This window comes from Hirundo rustica, chromosome 13, assembly GCF_015227805.2.
Source record: "Hirundo rustica isolate bHirRus1 chromosome 13, bHirRus1.pri.v3, whole genome shotgun sequence".
In the NCBI taxonomy this organism is placed as follows: Eukaryota; Metazoa; Chordata; class Aves; order Passeriformes; family Hirundinidae; genus Hirundo; species Hirundo rustica.
In genome coordinates, this window is record NC_053462.1 from 19,024,361 (window position 1) to 19,043,157 (window position 18,797).

Here is an 18,797-nt window from a genome sequence, read left to right on the forward strand (position 1 = left end):
GTAATCCAGCCAGACCCAAACAGGAGATGCAGGAATTTTCTCAGGCTCTGAGCAATCCCGTGGGGCTGGCTGGAGCACACCAGGCTCCATCCCGCTCCTGTGCCCGTGTGCCAAGGAGTTTTTAGGAGCTGCTGGAGCTGCAGAGCCGTGTTTGGGGCCAGTCCCAAAAGCAGGTGCACATCCCAGAACTTGCATCCCTGAGGAGTGAGCTGGCTGTGCAGGAAGGCTGCTCTTCCTCCAAGGTGGGTCCCACGGGCTGTTGGTGTTAAGAAAGCTCCATAAAATCATCCTTGAGGCCAGCAGGCTTTTGTTTGATACTTTTGGGTGATTTTTAATCTGATTTTCATTAATTTTGCCTCCCAGTGAGTGTAGCCTTGCAGCTTTTCAGGCTAGTGTGCAAATTTACTTCTATCCTCATTTTCATTGTTCTTTGTGGTGTCACTTTAGATAAGTTCTCTGTGTATCAGCTTTGCAGGTGTGTAAGCCACCAGTAAATAGATTTATTTTTTGAGGCCCCACTAAATTGATTACAATAAGCTTATTTTTTTTTTTTTTTCCCTCAAGCTGTCTGCATTCCTCTTGTTGCTGGAGCATTTAACACTTGGTCTTAATTCTGGGTAACTTCACGTTGTCATAGCGAGATAAAACAAGTTTTAAGTGAAACACAAGAGGTGTGGCTTCAATATTTACACCGGCATTTGAGCAGAGCTTTTGCATTTTCTGCTTCCTCACCCGTGCTCCTCCAGGGAACAGATCTGATTTTGGAATTCCTTTTGCAGCTGATTTTCCTCCTCGTGTTTTGAGGCTTTTGGTTCTGTGGGATAAAACAGAAGCACTCGAGCAACGCCTACGAGTTGTGGTATTTTATTGTTCGTGATCTCTGTTGTGATAGTAGGAAATCCCCGTGCACGTGTAATCCTCTGAAATTTCGAATAATCCTTTAATCCTGGGTCAGCCCGAGGTCTGGGGGATGCCTGGGCACGGAAATGGGGTGGAGCAAAGGCTTTGGGAAATGCACGATGATGGGATTTCCCTCCACTCCCTGCCAGGCTGGTTCCTCCCAGATATGTTGATTTCATTGTTATTAAATTATTACAGAATTATTGCCAGTTGAGCGAAGTTTTGGTGGCTGCTGGTGTTCATTTAGTGCAAGAGTTGGGGTGAATAATTCACTTATTATTAGACCTATTAAAGAAGTCTCGGTACGCAGAAAAAGTTATTCTGAAGGGGTACAGGAAAATAAGATTTTTTTTTTTTTTAATTGCTATTTCAGTTTTCTCAGGGCTTTGGGAGGTTTGGAGTTTTCCAAGCAGATTTTTGGGGTCATCAGAGCTGCCTCTGATGCTTCCACACCCCTTAAACTCCATTTTTAAATCCATTTCCTAGAAGCATCTGTGTTCCCATAGACGAATATTTACAAGTGTCTCAAACCTGACACAATTAAAGTGTGTTTGCTGAGGAGTTTTCAGTGTTTAAATGAACAGATTTAGAAATAATTAGTCCAGTCTTCTGCGTAGGCAAGAAGATAATATTTCTTATTAGAAACACTGGCTTTTGACAGAGGGCTGCTAAACCCCGGGGAATGGAAGAATTTTATCAACATGGAAATATTTGGGGGTATTTTTTGCCCCTACAATTTTACAGTTCCACACCTGAGCCCCACTGCACGTTTCTTGTGTGCCATGAATAGTTTGAATCTCATCCCTCGGTTTATTTCAGCATCCAAACCGAGGAGAAGCACCACGAGAAAGTTTTATAATGATTTCTTGCTTCGCTTGGCTCCGCGGAAATCTTGTGCTGCTTTCGCCGTGTCGTTAATTGCGTCTCAGAATCTTTAATTTCGGCTTTTAGATGAAAAGAGAGAAATGGGGAGAGCAGAAGTGCCAGGACATGAGTGCAGCTTTGGCCAGGGTGGGTGTTGAGCACCCTGAGAGGCTCCCGGTGGATGTGCCGCAATAAATCCTCATTTAATTCATCAATTCCTGATCACATTTCGTTCGTTAATTTCTGCTCACTCCGTGGCAGTGCTGGGTGGGACAGGAGTGATCAGAGCCCTGATGGATTGGCAGCAGAGGAAAGGCTGGAAAAATGAGAAAAGCTGGAAAAATTATAGAAGCACTTCTCTGGTACCAGCAAAAATATATCTGGGTTGGAGCAGGGGTTGGAAGTGGAAATTTTGGGCTGAAAAATGGTAAAAAACTCTTCTCTGGTACCAGCAAAGAAAATAAATAAAAGGCTGGGTTGGAGCAGGGGTTGGAAGTGGAAATTTTGGGCTGAAAAATGGTAAAAGCTTTTCTCTGGTACCAGCAAAGAAAATAAATAAAAGGCTGGGTTGGAGCAGGGGTTGGAAGTGGAAATTTTGGGCTGAAAAATGGTAAAAGCTTTTCTCTGGTACCAGCAAAAAAAAAAAAAAAAAATCTGGGTTGGTGGACAGGACTGGAAGTGGAAATGTTGGTTTGTTTTGGCTGGAAAAATAAATGGTAAAAGTTTTTCTCTGGTACCAGCAGGAAAGGCTGGATTTGGAGGAGGGGTTGGAACTGGAAATGTTGGTTTGTTTTGGCTGGAAAAATGGTAAAAAACTCTAGGTTGGAGCAGGGATTGGAACTGGAAATATTTTTGTGTTTTGGTGTTGTGGAGCTGCCTCAGGTTTTGTCTCTCTGCTTCTTTGGGTGTTTCCAGTGAATTCTCCCTCAGTATCTGAACGCATCTCCTGAGTTTTGGAGGAGTTCAGATCCCAGCTGAGGCTGGCAGAGCCCTCAAAACAGGAGAAAACAGGTTTTTTTAAAGAAAAAAAATACATATAGCTCCTTTTATGAGTGGCTTTGATCAGTTAGGTGCCCATTTTTTTATAACCTAAGGAAATAAATTGATTTTTTTTTTCACCTGCAAGAGCAGAGACCACGGAGTTGTTTGCAGTTATGAGGGAGAAATTTGGGGAAAAAAAGTTTTTGTGGAGGGGGAGGAGAAAAACATCATGATTGGTGCAGGTTTGTGCTGTGCCCTAAAAAATTCCTCGTTTCTGGGCAGTGGGGTGGGGTTAAAGTGATTTAATGCAAATCAGGCTTTTCCCATTTGACATTTAACTAATTTTTCCTTACATCTTTAGGATGTCATTGGTCAAGTTTTGCCAGATGCAACGACCACAGCGTTTGAGTGTAAGTGTGACTTTTATCAACCGATTCCTTTGTCACGTTGCTGGGCTGTCATTTAAAAAATAATAATATTTTGTTGTTATTTTTGTTATTCTTATTATATTTATTATTTGAAAAGAAATAATATTCATTATGTGTCACGGTTAAATATTTATGCGTTAATGCAACTTTAATAATGGCACTAAACCAAGCAATATTTTATTATTTAATCACATCTGAAATATTTCCACAAAGTGGCTTTAATTACCAGCCTGACCTTACCGTGCTCTTACTCCTCAGTGCAATTTTACTGCTCAAATTAAATGAAAAGTATAAACTACCTGTAGGTCTGAGCTTAAAATTGTAATCCTCCAATCCTCCCAGCGAGTATTTAGACTAAAATCAGGTCTTTAAACCTGTTTATTTTTTCTTTTTGAGGGGATTCCTGGGGGATTGTCCTATCTGGAGAGCAATCGCCTGCAGAGGGGAGTGTCCCAGGGGATAAAATACCGAAAAAGTGGAGATTTTCTTCCACATGGAGAAGGCTCCTGCTGTTCTCTTTTCACTTTTGTTATATTTTTTCCCCGTTTCCCTTTTCTCTTTTCACTTTTGTTGTATTTTTTTCCCGTTTCCCTTTCCTGGAGATGAAAATGCGGGGAGGGGATTGCGGGGCGTGCGTGAGGGGGATGCCGGGCCCGCAGGCTCCAGATGGGGCCTCTCGTTTTTAGCAGCATTTCTCCCCTTTTTAAGAGCTTTTTGAGAGCTTTGCGCCTCGTTCTGTCTGCAGACGATCGAAGGAGATAACGATCTATGGTCCTTCAGGTCCTGTTGAGAGCTTTTTCTCTTCACACGTTGCGTTTTCCCCTCCTAAAATGCCGCAGGAATGGAGAAGTTTTATTTCCGTGCCTCGGCGTTTCCCCTGCCCCTCTTTTTAACGCGAGCAAAACCGACCTCCAGAACCTTGCCATTTATATATATGTATTATATTTTATTTCGTTCTGCGGCACGTTAATATTTGTTTTGCATCCCTCCCACGTCCCACATTAGCTTTGTTTGAACTTCATGCTCCAGCAGCAGCCGCTGCCGTCAGGGGCAGCAGCCCACAGTGATGGAGCCATGTGCAGGAGTTTCCTGGAAAATTCTGATTTTTCGGCTGTGCCTCCCAACATCTGCTCCTGTGCCTTCCCTGCGTGTCTCTAGTCTGTCATTTCCAGCTGCACGAGCCCATTTCCCCTGCCATTTAACTGGCATCTAAAATATGTTATGGAAATCGATGCCGGGTTTTTAAAGGGATTTTTTTTCTTTCTTTCTTTTTCCTTTTTTCCCCCTCCCCTTTCCAACGCTTGGGTTTTGCTGCTCGGAAGTTTTTGTTCTCCACCGCTGCTTCTGCTGGGGATAATTGTCCCCATGCCTGGGGTTTTGTGCTCTTTATTTTGGTGTTCTCACCTCCAGCGTTCCCTCTGCTCTGGCTGTTGGAGTTGGATGTGGATTTTCCTCCTCGAATCCCTACAAAAAACCCCACTGGCAACACCCGGCACTTCCCCGTCCCTCTGTCCAAGCTCTGCCCTTCCCCGTCCCTCTGTCCGAGCTTGTTGGAGTCCAAGGCATTCCTTTGGCTGCCCTGGAGGGTCAGGACCTGGGCAGGGGGGTCTGGGACCCCAGCCCAGAGCCCAGGGCTCAGACAGACACTGGATTTGATTTCAGTCCATGGGAGAGGCTTCTTGCGCTGCAGGAAGCATTGCAGGCCACAAGAGTGTGAAAAATAGTAGTTTAGTATATCACAGGGTGAAAAAACAGTGAGTTTGGGATTTTTGGCATTGAAGTGAATAGGGCAAGATGGAGAATTTGGGGCGTTGTCTCCTTCTTCTTCCTTCTTGTTCCCTCACTCCATTTCTGCAGTGACGTTGGCACAAAGTAGTTAGTGAGGATTGGGTCAGAGTAAAGATGACCTTTTTAGTAATAGTGATAGACATTGGTAAGAAATAGTAAATAAAGAATACATAGCAATTAGTGTAAAAGATAAGGGCAGCCCAGAGACAGGGGGAGTCACCAGATGTCCGAGCCGCGGCAAACATCTTTTGGACACTGAGAAAATTGTAAGATAAGAACTAATAAACGAAGCATGTAACCTTGAAGACTCCGTCTTTTCCTGCGTTTGGCACAGAGCTTTGTAGAGGGCCAGGACTCTAAAACCACCTGAATGCCGAGGAATTTAAGCTCCTAAAAAGGAGCCCCCGACACGAGCTCGGCCCTTCCCCGTCCCTGTGTCCGAGCTCTGCCCTTCCCCGTCCCTGTGTCCGAGCTCTGCCCTTCCCCGTCCCTCTGTCCCAGCTCTGCCCTTCCCCATGCTTTATCCCAGCTCTGCCCTTCCCCGTCCCTCTGTCCAGCTCTGCCCTTCCCCGTCCCTCTATCCCAGCTCTGCCCTTCCCCACCTTCCTGAGATTTTGGGGCAAAATATTGGTTTGCCATCTGCTGCACTCTGCTGCCCTGTCAGGGTTTCCTCCTCCATTTTAAGGGGTGTTCAAAGTTCCAGCCGGGACTGGGGGGATTTGGGGTTTTTTTGGTTCTATTCTTGCTTCCCTGATGTGCTGGAGAATCAGATTGCTGTGCTCCAGGCAGGGAGAGAAGCTTGGGAATATTTCTGAATCTGTTTTTGGATCCCGTGGTGGGGTGGCAAAGGAGCTCTGCTCAAGTTCAGGGCAGATTTCCTTCTGGTTTTATTCTTTCCCTGATTACTTTAGATTAGGCTTTTGGTTTTTTGGTATTTTTCCTTGGCTTTTCATCCCCGTATTTTTAGTTCCTTCTGTTTCTACCACCATCAGGAATTCTGCAGCTGGGAACTGTGAGTTAATTTCTCAATCATTTCATAAGGAATAATCTGGAATTCTTATGAATATTTCGCTAGAGTTTTCCTTTTTTTTTTTTCCATTTTTTTAAAATGGTCCCAGCTCAGTCTGTTCCCTCTCCCCAGACCTTTCATCCATAAATTTATCCCTCCTCTGCTCTCCCTTTGATCCCTCTTGTGGATGTGTGGTGTTCCAGTAGTTCCAGGACGCTTAAAAGTCCAATTCTGAGGTTTTTATGTTTTCCTCCTCTACATTGCTTTGTTGTTTGGGGTTTGGTTTTTTTTTTTCATTATCACTTTTTCAGAGGCAGAATGAACAAACTCCTTTTCTCACACAATTTGAATTCCTTGGCTTGGATTTTTTTTTCCCCCCTGATTCTTGGATTTGTTTGTTTGTTTGTTTTCCCTTGTTTGTTTGTTTGTTTTCCCTCGGATTCTTGGGCATAACTGGGAGCAGGAGGGAGTTTTCATCCAGGGATGTGCTGGAACAAGGAGGAATGGGATCAAACTGACAGAGGGTGGGGTTAGGGAGGATACTGGGGAGGAATTCCTGCCTGGGATGGAATTCCCAGAGAAGCTGAAGCTCTCCCTGGGTCCCTGGAAGTGTCCAAAGCCAGGCTGGATAGTGGGAGGTGTCCCTGTCTTCCAGAGAGTTTGGAAAAAGAGAATTTTTAAGGTCCCTTCCAACCCATTCTGGGACTCTCTGAATTACTAGAAATTTAAAAAAGAAAAAAAAATGAAAATCCTACAGTGAAAGTTTGGATGAATCTCAGTGAAATTGCCCGAGTTTAACCGAATTTGGGAGAACGGAAGCACTTTTGGCAGCTTGACCCTTCCGTTTGTCAGCAGAACGGTTTGGTGGGTTCAGGGAGGGAATTCCAGCTCGGAGAAGGTGCCCAGCTTCAGGAGAGGTTCTGGCAATAAAAGAACTGCTGAGAGTGGAGTTCTGAGCACTTTGTGCCCCCTTTTTTAGACAAAAATCACCGCTCTTGTCAATTAATAACTGGAGCTGTTGTACATTATTATTTCAGGGTGCTTGTGCAGTTGGCTTTTCTTTTTTTTGTTTCTTCATTTTTATTTGCTGCCCAAAGTGCAGGTTAAACCCTGCCTGTTAAAATTGTGCCTTCCTCTGGCAGATGAGGATGAGGACGGGGATCGGATCACGGTCAGGAGTGATGAGGAGATGAAGGCCATGCTGTCCTACGTAAGTACAACAATTCCTGGTTATTTTTTTTCCTCCCCCCCTGTATTTATCAATTTTTCTTGTTTTTTGGGGCTTTTTTTTTGCCTGTTCCAGAGTGGTGAGCTGGGCAGTGTCCCCGTGTTAAAGCCAAATTTGGATTTTCCTGGGTGAGGCTGAGGTGTTTTCACACGAGATACGTGGCCGTGCTTTCAAAAAGGAAAGGAAAAAAAAAAAAAGCCTTGCTCACTTACTGATCATATCATAAACATTAAGAATAATGCATCTTAATGACTTTTGCATTAGGTATAGTGCAGGCTAAATGGACTATCAATTTCTTGTATTTTTTATGCAGTACTTAAAGTAACGGCTCATTAAAAATGAACCCCTGGGCTCTAAAAATTTTTCAAAATCTACTTTCATCTGGAGACTGTGTCACCCCTCCTAACAGAGGAGTTTTCATTGTAGCTGCAGGCTTCGATATTCAGAGAGGATTTAAAGAGGTATTTTGTGGTTTTTTTTCGAGGGGAGATAGATGTGGCTGTGCGTGCCTTTGTGTAGGTAGGGGGGTGTAAAATCCGTCTGGAGCCCCATAAATATAAATCTCCTGCAGAAGGGGAAGGGTGCAGTTACTGGTGGGGATGGAATCGTTTGAATAGAGCTCAGAGAAAGTAAAAAAAAAAAAAAAAATCATTTAAACTTTTATTTTCAAAGGAAATTGATGAGCAAGAGGGTAAAAAAATGGAGATTTTTCTCTCTGAGCCAGGAGGATATAAATTCCTATAAATCAACTTGGGAGCTGTCAGAGCCAGGCCCTGTTTGGGACCAGCCGAAGGTGGTTTGGGGAGGGATTCCAGAGGATCCCAGGCTGGGTTTGGGAGGGATTTCTGAACATCCCAAACTGGTTTGGGGTGGGAGGAACCTTAAATCCCTTAAATCCAGTGCTGCCCCTACCGTGGCAGGAACACCTCCCACTGTCCCAGGCTGCTCCAGCCCGGCCTTGGGCATTCCAGGGATCCAGGGGCAGCCACAGCTGCTCTGGGAATTCCAGCCCAGGGCCTCCCCACCCTCCCAGGCAGGAATTCCTTCCCCAGATCCCATCCAAATCTCCCCTTTCCCACTCTGATCCATTCCCTGGGTCCTGACCCTCCAGCCCTTGTCCCCAGTCCCTCTCCAGCTCTCCTGGAGCTCCTTTAGGCCCTGCCAGGGGCTCTGAGGATTCCCTGGGTCCTTCCCTTCTCCAGGGGAACGTTCCCAGCTCTCCCAGCCCTCAGAGCATCTCCGTGGCCCAGGTGTGTTTTTTGGGGTTTTGACCTTCTCAGCTCCTTCTCCGTCCCTCTTTGGGTCCAGCAGCTCCAGCTCCTCCTGCTGCTGGGCCCAGCAGATCTCTGGAGATCCTTCCCCACCAGAATTCCTTGGGGTTTTTTTTTCTGTTTTCTTCCTAAAATCTCAGCCATTTTTATTTTTTGCCTTTAAAGTGGAAAACTTTGACTTTTCCTGGCGCAGCCTCCAGATTAATCATGCCTTGGGAAGGTCATTTTTTTGCTATGCTTCCAAGCTCACTGTTAAAGTTTCAGTACATTAGAGTTCTGATTGCTCAACTCTCTGCTTTCCCTTCAAAATTATGGGATGGCTGTAAATGACTTCTTTCTGCTTCAGCAGCTTTTCTTCCCTGCAAAATTTTTCTCTTCAGTTTTAAACTAGTTTTTTATTTGAGTGCTGCACTGATGGTTTAACTTCCTGACATCCTATGGGCTTGGTTTTTTTGGGATGTGTTTACAAGGAAACAAATGTTGTGAGCCCAGAAAATGAATTCATTTAATAATGGGGAAGAAAAATACTCATTTCGAGGCCTGCAAACAAATATTTGGAGCTTTGGCCAGGTGGGGAAGTATTCCAGGGAATTTTGATGTGGTGCAGGTGTTCCCTAAAATGTAAATAAAGTGGATTTTTTTTTTTTTTTTTTCCCAGTTTAAGGAGAAAAAAATAATTCCCTGAGGTTAGACTTTGGAGCATATTTTAACTGGGGAAATATTTTGAATCACGCCCGACCTTTACCTTTAGGTTCTTTGCTCTGTGAATTTGACAAGAAGTTAATTCAGGCCCGGAATTCTTTCAGATTACACAAAAATGCTTTGAAGGAGGCCGGTTTTGGGGGGAGCTCGGTGGGATTTTTTTCAGTGTTGGGCGCTGCAGTTAATTAAGGACAGCCATGGAGCTGCTCTGCAGCTGTTGTCTTGTATCTGTCTAAAAAGGCAGTAATTTTTTTGACAGCCACTGATTGGAAAGTTGCTCGCAGCTCTCTGGAAGCAAGGGCTACACGCTCTGGATCAATAAGTGGCAAATTTCCCATTAAAAAGAATACCTGAACAATGTTCCAAATAGCCACTGGCATCTTAATTTTCCATGGAAACCTCCAGCGCTCGCCTGTGGAGGACAAGTCATTTTCAGACAATTTTTCCAGACTACTTGTTAACAGTTATTGCTGTCCCAAAAGGTTGACAGCTTACATGATTGATATTTCATTTACTTGTCATCACTGGTGAGTAATGGGGAGGGCCATGGGTTTTCCTCCCTCCCTCTCTCTCTCCCCTCTGTGTTACATTTTTTGGTGGGGCAGGAAACGCTCTCAGGTGTGTTTGTTTTAGCTGATTATTCCAGGGAGCGATCAGAGATGTTTCTAGTTGTGTGTGAAGATGTCTGCAGGTTGGTGAAACAGGAATTCAAAAGTTAAGAGCTCATTCCATGGGCAGGGACAGCTTCCACTGTCCCAGGCTGCTCCAAGTCCCAGTGTCCAACCGTGGCCAGGGCTCCAGGGACAGCCACAGCTGCTCTGGGAATTCCAGCCCAGCCCCTCCCCACCCTCCCAGGCAGGAATTCCTTCCCAATATCCACTCTAAATCTCCCCTTTCCCACTCTGAAGCCATTCCCTGTGTCCTGTCCCTCCATCCCTGTCCCCAGTCCCTCTCCAGCTCTCCTGGAGCTCTGAGGATTCCCTGGGTCCTTCCCTTCTCCAGGGGAACATTCCCAGCCCTCCATGGCCCAGGCATCCTCCTGCGTTTTGATCTTCTCCTCTCCTTTTCCAGCCCTTCTTGCCTTTTTTTTTAACCCATAAAAATCTCCTGGATCCCTCCAGCAGCTCCTGGGGGGTTCAGTGTCTCAGGATGTCGCAGTGACTTTCTGGGAGCTCAGCTTTGGGGTCCCTCTGACCTGATCCTCCACCACTGCCCACAATTCCAGATCCCTTTGGGATTCCCTTGGGGTTTTCCTGACTGCGCAGTTCTGGGGTGCATTCAGGGTCTATTTGCATCAGGTCCTTGTGTCCATGTTTGGTTTTCCTGGCTCCTCCAGCTGTGGCAGCTGCTGCATTTGCTGTAAATATTTCATTTCCTCACCTGCTGGAGCCATTCCCGTGTTTCATCCACATTTTCCCATGGAGCTCCTCCTTTAAATTCCTCTGTCCCCCCTTTTTGTGGAAAGGGGCTGATCTGCCCCGTGCGGCAGTTACAGAGAAAATGAAAATGCGCCGAATTAAACCATCCATGAGTGCTTTCCCCACTCCTGGATCACTGAGCCGTCTCTTTCTCGGGTCTCTTTGCAGTATTACTCCACGGTGATGGAGCAGCAGGTGAATGGACAGCTGATAGAGCCTCTCCAGATCTACCCACGAGGTAATGCTGAGCCAATCCCCACCACCAACCCAAAGAGCTGGTGCTGAAACAGCTCCCTGGCACGTTTTGGGGAGGTTGAAATGCACAGAGCGTCGTGTTTACCTCTTAATTTGGAGAGGAGAATTCATTATTGCGGGGAGCGTGGAGGAAAGTGCATTTATCGCATAGAAACCAGCTAATTTCCCGGAGTAAATTAGACTAACGAGGTTTGCAGAGTACGTATTTAAATACATTTTAAAAAAAAACCAAACTCGTTGGTGATGGCTCTGCCTGGATTCCAAGCAAAGCAGATGAATAACTGAAGTCTTGGGTAGTTATGAAAACTGGGCTCTTTAAAAGCTGTTTTAATATCCTGAATCAGCCTGCCAGGCTGGGGAGTGGCACTGTCACCACTGTGGGACGTGTCTGTCACAGCAGCTCCGGCCAGGACGCGTTTTTGTCTGAGGTTTGGGCTCTTAGTGGTATCCAAATATTCACAAGCTCTTTAATAATTCTCCTGAACGGGGAGAGATGTAATCAGTTCTGTGGACTGAGGCAATTTAAAAATAGGTCATCTCCAACCTGGAAAAAAAAAAAAAATCTGCAGGCAGCTGGTGAGGTTTTTTTGGGAATGCTCTCCCTGAACTCGAATAATGGTTAAAAAAAAAATAAAATAAAAGAGGCTGGTGCATTACATAATTCATTCAGATCTCAGTAGCCAGGCTCTGGATCTCTGGCTCTTAATTGATGGAGCAGAGAAGGTTTAAATTCTCCGAGTAAATCTCCCAGCAATAAATTAATTGAAATAATTAAAAATTAAACTCACTTAACTGATATCACACAAATAATCATACTGTGAGGCTCCCAATTAAACATTCCGTGCTTCCATTACTTACAACTCTCTGAAGTTTGAATTGGGCAATTAACCAAGAGCCTCCTCGAACACGTGGTGACGAGGTCTCCTAAGGAGGCTGGGTGGGATTCCTGGAAGTTCCGGGTGCTCCTGTGGAATGTGGAAAATGGGCCGGGCTGGCAGGGTCTGATTGAGAGGAGACTCCCAGATGTTGGAGCTGTGACCTCCTCAGAGCAGGGGAAGGGTCTCCTGCCTCTTCCCAGGCACAGATCATGGAATCCTGGAATGGTTTGGATGGGAAGGACCTTCAATCCCTTCCCCAGTCCCAATGTCCAGCCCGGCCTTGGGCATTCCAGGGATCCAGGGGCAGCCGCAGCTGCTCTGGGAATTCCAGCCCAGCCCCTCCCCACCCTCCCAGGCAGGAATTCCCTCCCAATATCCCGTCCAAATCTCCCCTTTCCCACTCTGATCCATTCCCTGTGGGCTGTCCCTCCAGCCCTGTCCTCTGTCCCTCTCCAGCTCTCCTGGAGCTCCTCCAGGCCCTGCCAGGGGCTCTGAGGATTCCCTGGATCCTTCTCTTGTGCCTCAGAGAAACTGAAGTGGCTGATCCGAGTTTTCCAACCCTTGGAAATCCTTCTCATTTCCCTTTGAACCCCTGCTCCCAGGGAGTGCTTGCAGGAGGTGCTCAGCACCTGACCCTCCCTGGGGTTTAAAGGGACATTTGGAGATTTAACAATCTCCCTTTGGCTCATTCCTGAAGATCCAGCTGCACAAATCCCTGTTCCTGCTGCTCTCTCCTTCTCCTGTTTGCTTTGCATCTGAGGATGATCTCCTCTGGCTGGACATGCTCGGAATTGTCTCTGTTCTGCTCCAGCCTCACTCCCCCTCAGTCACCTCCAAGTTCTCACCCCTGGCTTCCTGCTGGGCATTTCCTCCTTCCCCTTCCCTCCAAATTGCTCCAGAGCTCAGGTTTTGTTTCATCTTCCCAACCCACCTCCTTAAAGCTCTTTTTATTTCTAGGTTAGAGCTTTAAAACCTCCCCAAACCCACCCCTGAGCTCTGCAGCTCCTCTGAAATATTGAACAAAATGTGCTTTCCTACCTTTTCTTTTTTTTTTTTTTTTTTTTTTTTTCCCCTTTCCTGCTCCTTTTTTTGGTTTTCTCTTTGCTTCCCTGTCTCCTTGTCCTGCCTCTCTAATGAACATCCCACATTTTGGCAGCACCAGCACTTTTCTCCCGTGCCCTTTTGGCCGTGGCTCTCCACGTTCCCCACTTGAAAGCCCCATCAGCACCGTGCAGCTTTTCTGCCTCTTAATTTCCACTGCTTCCCTTTCAAGAGATTTCTCTGCAAGTCCTTTGAGTTCTTTTCCTTTTCTGCCTCTCTAACTTCTGAGGAAGCCTCAGCTCCTGCCTCCAGTCAGCTCCCAAAAACTCCTGTATTGCATAAAAATCCTGGCAGGAGTAAATTTCCACCTGCCAACCTGTCTTACCTGGGCTGGGCTTTATTTCATAGTAAAAATATCTTCAAGGGGAAATAAAATCGCTATTTTCTCTAATTTTTAATAGGTTTATTACTGCTGTTTAGGTAGTAAGAGCCAGAGGGGGGGGTTGTATTAAAAATAAGCATCTGTATATGAGGCACATGTAAAAAATGTGTATACTGGCAGGTTTTTAATATATATATATATTTTTATTTATTTAATATTTATATATCTGTATCTATATATTTTAATATATCTATTATAATAGATATATATCTATATATTGATGAACCTTCATATGTTTATATACGTACATATATTTTATATGTATGTATATTTTTAATATACATACATTTTTATATTTATGTATATATTTAAAATATATGTAGATACATATATACTTACATATATTTGTATATACCTACATATATTTATATATTAGTATAATTTATATTGATATTTATGTGTAGATATTTTAATATATATTTATAGTTGTTTATATTTTTTTATCTCTGTCTTCTGCCTATGCTGTTTACATCCGATTTGTGGAATAAGGTGAGCATGTTGTTCAAATACCCCCCATAAAAATCATTATTGGTTCGATATCTTGTTCAAAACATCAATTTCAATCTATTGGAAAAACGGAATGGGCTTATACGTATTTATAGTTTTTAATTTTGGGTTGGTTTGCTTTTAATACCCAGGGTCTCATCATATTTTTTCCCCTCTTGAAGATGCACGTGGTCATTTTTGATGTTGTTCGAAGGCACGTGGCCCTCAGTGCAGTGTTTAATAACCATCACCTGTGTCCTTCTGCCTAATAAACAGTTCTGCTTCCTGCTGTCAGAAACGGGAGGGAGAAAAAAAATCAAATTTCTGCCATCAATCAGCAGTGACAGCCCCTTTAACGCAGCGTCCGTGGGGCACTGAGGGAATGGGAGCTGCCTGGGACGCGCAGCTTTGGGGCTTCCACGTCCAAAAAAAGCTTCCAAAAGCTCATCCCGGGGTGCAGAACAGGGAATGTTCACCTGGAGACACCTCAGGAAAAATCCTCCTCCTGCAGCAGCTCATCCCTCTAAACCAGCCATCACCATAAAGTGCCACGTTTGGGTCTCTGTCCCCAAAAAGTGGCATTTTCCTTTTATTTATTCAGTATTTACCTTTTATTTAATCAGTGTTTACCAATGAGGCTCACTGCTGTTGCCCTCCCCCAGTTTTTTTCCCCACACATTTTTCCTCATTTCACCCAAACTACCTCTGCCAAAACGACCAATTCCTGACGCGTGGCAGCCGATTCCCTGAAAATCCAAACACTGGGTTGCAAATATCACCGTGAAATTCCAGGGAAAAAAAAAAAAGAACAACACAAAAACAGCTGTGTGAAACTGCAAGGTTGGAATTGGAATTACCAAAAGAATCCCGTCGTTTGAGCCAACGGTTCTCTCTCATCGCTTGTGATGTGTTTTAAGCAGAAATTAGAATTTATATTACACGGTGTCAGAAAGCTCTTAGCATTTATAAATGCTCACTCCTGCAAGTTAAAAATCCTGGGCCGTAATTCCCACTCTGGGTCTCGCCAGGCACTTTTCAATCATTTCTCTCTGCTAATTTTGGTGTCACCCTCATTTCTTTTGAAAAGATTCATTTTGAGCAAATTTGTAAATGGCCCTGATGTGTTCTACAATTTAGTCAATTACTGTTTCAGCCTGCAAACCTCCTGGGAAACGGAACATACATGGCCTCAAGGTACGAATTTCAATAATTGTTTCAGGAAACTTAGATGGATTTGTAATGCTGTGTTCCACTTATTGAAATGTCAAATAAAACTGCACTTTCTTGAGCTCTGACAAGCAGATTTTTTTTTTTTTTTTTTTTAAATTCTGATTTTTTTTTTTTTTTTTGGTGAGGGTGGGAGAAGGACTCATCTGCAAAAAAAGTCGGCTGTGATATCTATATTTATATATATATATATTTTTTTTTTAATTAAAAGTGGGCTTGCCTTTTTGTTTTTAACCTCTGCTAATGGCGTTCTTAAATTTTACTAGTTCATTTATCAACTGCCACTGCTTCGAAGCCTTTAAACCCCCACCCTCGCTCTGCGATTCCAGTCGTTCACCCGAGGGTGGGAGGCACCGCGGTGGAATGAGCTCCCATTTTTGATTTCTTGTTGCTCCTCTAATCGCGTGGAGAAGACTACAAACGCATTAAGCGACGCTTTATTTTTCCGAGCGTTTAAAACGAGGACAAAAATGACGGATTCGCCGCTTTTTTTTTTTCTTGTTGTGGTGGTGGTTTTTTTCCCCAGCGCCTCGCTTCGGCCGCGAGCGCGCCGCGGGCCCCCGCCATTGCGGGGCCTGCTAACCTACATACGGCCCTCAACCGGCAGCACGCCTAGCAACCGAGCTAATTAACCTTCCTAACGAAATGAGAAATCCGTGGCAAATTACAGGTTAATTAGCACGGCGTCCTCTGGAACGCGGGATCTGATCGCGCTCCTCTCCCTGCCCTCAGGTGAACACGCGCGCGGGGGCCGCCAACAGCGGCGGCTCGGCCGCCTCCGAGGGCCTCCCCAGCAATAGGTAAGAGCCGGGATTTCCCTGGCTTTTTCTTTCGTTTCCTTTCTGTTTTTTAAACCAAAATGGAGCCCCGCGAGTGGTTGGGTTTGTGGAGAAGCCGGGGGTTGAGGGGTTTTCTCCAGCGGGAAGGAGGAATTCGTGGATGGCGTCGGGCTCGTGGGTTTGCTGCTGGGGAAATGGAGGGGTTGGTGGGAATTCCAGGGGGAAAATGAGGGTTTGCTGGGTGTTTTGAGAGGAAATGAGGGTTTTCTGGGGGGTTTGAGAAGAAATGAGGGGTTTCTGGGGGGTTTGTGAAGAAATGATGGTTTTCTGGGTGGTTTGAGAAGAAATGAGGGTTTTCTGGGTGGTTTGAGAAGAAATGAGGGTTTGCTGGGGGGTTTGAGAAGAAATGAGGGTTTGCTGCTGGAGGAACAAGGATTTGATGGATGTTTTAGGAAGAAATAAGAGTTTGCTGCTGGAGAAATGAGGGTTTGATGCATGTTTTAAGAAGAAATGAGGGTTTGCTGCTGGAGAAATGAGGGTTTGATGCGTGTTTTGAGAAGAAGTGAGGGTTTGCTGGTTATTCCAGGAAGAAACTAGGGTTTGCTCTGGAGAAAGGAGGGATTGGTGGGAGTTCCAGGGGGAAAAACGACAGTTTGGTAGGTGTTTCAGGAGGAAATAATGGTTTGCTGCTGGAGAAAGGAGGGATTGGTGGGAATTCCAGGGGAAAAAATGAGGGTTTGATGGGTGTTTCAAGAAGAAATGAGGGTTTACTTGGGATTCCAGGAAGAAATAAGGGTTTGCTGCTTGAGAAAGAAGGGTTTGCTGGGAATTCCAGGAAGAAGTTAGGGTTTACTCTGGAGAAGTAAAGGTTTGCTGATGTTTTAGGAAAAAAATAAGGGTTTGCTGCTAGGAAAATGAGGATCTGCTGGGGATTCCAGGAAGAAACAATGATTTGCTGGGTGTTTCAGGAAGAAATCGGAGTTTTCTGAGTGTTTCAGGTGGCTCTGTTCTTTAAAAGCGTTGAGGTGCAGTTTGGGGCTGAGCTGATCCAGTGCCAAGGTCTGGGTGTTCAGGTCTTTGTTGCTTGTTCATTCCAGGGTTCATTGATTTGGAGGTTTGATGCCCCCCTTCATAGGTTTATAATAACAAATAGCCTAAATAACAAGCTTCTGTAGGTTTATTGGTGTGGGGTAGGATTTTTTTGAGATCTTTTCAGCTTAGGTGTCTGTTTCCTGCAGTTCCAGTAAAGTTTTGGAGTCCATCCCCCTTATCTTGCTTTTTGTGTTTCAGCCCTAATTTGAAATCTCGCATTAAGGTCTTAAAATGCAAGAGAACTCCTCTTTTTTTTTTTTTTTTTTTTTTTTTATCCTAGAGATTTGTTTTTTAAATGCTGGAGGATAAACTCCTCTTTATTACATGAGTTGTTACAGGAAGTCATAATACTCAATAGTGATGGTAAAAACCTCCAAAAAACCCCTTTCTGTATTCTTAAAAAGAAAAAAGGAGGGTCTGGCTCCATCTTCTTCCTACAAGAGCGTATCTGAACCACCAAGGGAGTAGAACTCTCTGGAGGCTCCTTTCAACCTCAATTATTCTATTATTCTAATAAGCAGATAATATTCCATTTATCCGTGCATCAGCATCCTGCTCCTTTTTCTCTCTGAGAAAAGGACAGGAAAAAAGAAACGTTGTAAAGATTAAAAAGGTGAATTACCACAGATTAACGTGATCTAGGAGGGGAACAGTGGTGGGGTTTTGGGCACGTTTTTAAGGTGAATTTTGGGGGCCTGTCCTGAGGGTGGCACAGTCCCACAAATCTCATTTTCACTGTGGGGGCTATGGGAAATTCCAGCCTCATCCAGCAGCAGAGCTGGAGTTTTTCCCCTACTGGAAACCCCTTCCAAAAACCACTAAACCCAGTTTGCTGCTCCCTTTGGTGGCTCTGTAATTGTGGAGAGGAAAAAAAAAAAACCAAACTCATCCTGGCAAAGTTCGCCCTATCCCTCGGGGAATGTTCAATCCAAAACTCTTTAAAAAAAGAAAATAAATCTGAATATCTTTGTGCTCTGCAGTCCCCCCAGTCTGAGCTAAATAAAGCTGATTTTTCTGTCACTGCTGCGTGCTTGGCTTTCAGTACTCCCTGTACTTTGAGCTCGTTCTTCAAGTGCATTGAAAATGAAGCTTCTAGAAGATTCTTGTCACCTTATCTGGTGGTTAATTGCCATTCCTTTTCCGAAACCTTCTGCACCGGGAGTTTTGTTTTTGAAGTAATTGAAAGTCTCTCTTTGTTTCATGTTCACAAATTGTTAGTCATGAAAGATGACAAGATCAACTTATGTTTCCTTGGAAAACTTAATTTTTCTTTAAAGCAGTCGTGGGAACAAGAGGCCTATTAAAGAACAAAGCCACCAAATATGAAATCTGTGTTTTCACTGTTCCTGTTAATAATGATCTGTGATCAAGACACGTGCACAGGCCTTTCAAGAATATATTATTTTGTACTTTTTTCTTTTTTTTTAAAAAAAAAACAAAACTTCAGTAATAAGAGCAGAATGTCCCTTTGAGATAAAGTTTTTGCAGATGTTGCTGCCCAGGCAGTTTGTTGTGTTGAAGCTCCAAGGAACAGAGTTTGTCAGGAAAGTAGGGGAAAAAACCCAGGATTTTGTGAGTGTTTGAGGGCATTAAAGGTTTCACCCTTTAACTCACCGAGCTGAGAGCTGGGGTTTGGTGAAGTTCTCTTCGAGGAAATGAATGTGAGTTTTGTTGTATTGGTTTGGGGGTAGATTCTCCTGAGAAAAGCACAAGGATTCAGCAGATTGGCCTGGAATGGGTGCACGTGGAAAGCGGGGCTCCCTCGGGGATTCAGGCACACCCCGAGCTTCCTCCATCAGGAATTGTAGGAATCCTACAATCCTCCTGCTTCCTCTGCTCCAGCCTGGGGTCAGTGGAGGTGCTGGAGCAGGGATCCACAGGAATGCCTTGGGGAGCTCCAAAACCAGATAATGAAAGCTGGATGCGAGCCGCATTTTCCTGATACGTTTTTGAAACGCCTGGCACGTGAGAACACCTTTTTTTTTTTTTTTAAATTTTCCCTCTTAGA

General features: G+C 44.6%; 1 protein-coding gene across 4 annotated transcripts in view; it reads left to right on the top strand.

Annotated features, from left to right (window-relative positions):
* The window catches only part of MAP2K5 (mitogen-activated protein kinase kinase 5), a 133,772-nt gene that overhangs the window by 10,186 nt on the left and 104,789 nt on the right, over positions 1-18,797 (top strand). For 3 of the 4 annotated variants that reach the window (XM_040077340.2, XM_040077342.2, XM_040077343.2), the window contains exons 2-6: positions 3,107-3,155; positions 7,113-7,180; positions 10,758-10,827; positions 14,845-14,885; positions 15,651-15,718. In XM_040077340.2, coding sequence (XP_039933274.1) covers positions 3,107-3,155; positions 7,113-7,180; positions 10,758-10,827; positions 14,845-14,885; positions 15,651-15,718 — 296 coding nt within the window. Of the gene's footprint in view, positions 1-35; positions 243-3,106; positions 3,156-7,112; positions 7,181-10,757; positions 10,828-14,844; positions 14,886-15,650; positions 15,719-18,797 lie in introns of those variants that run through there. The other variant, XM_040077344.2, reaches the window with a different exon arrangement.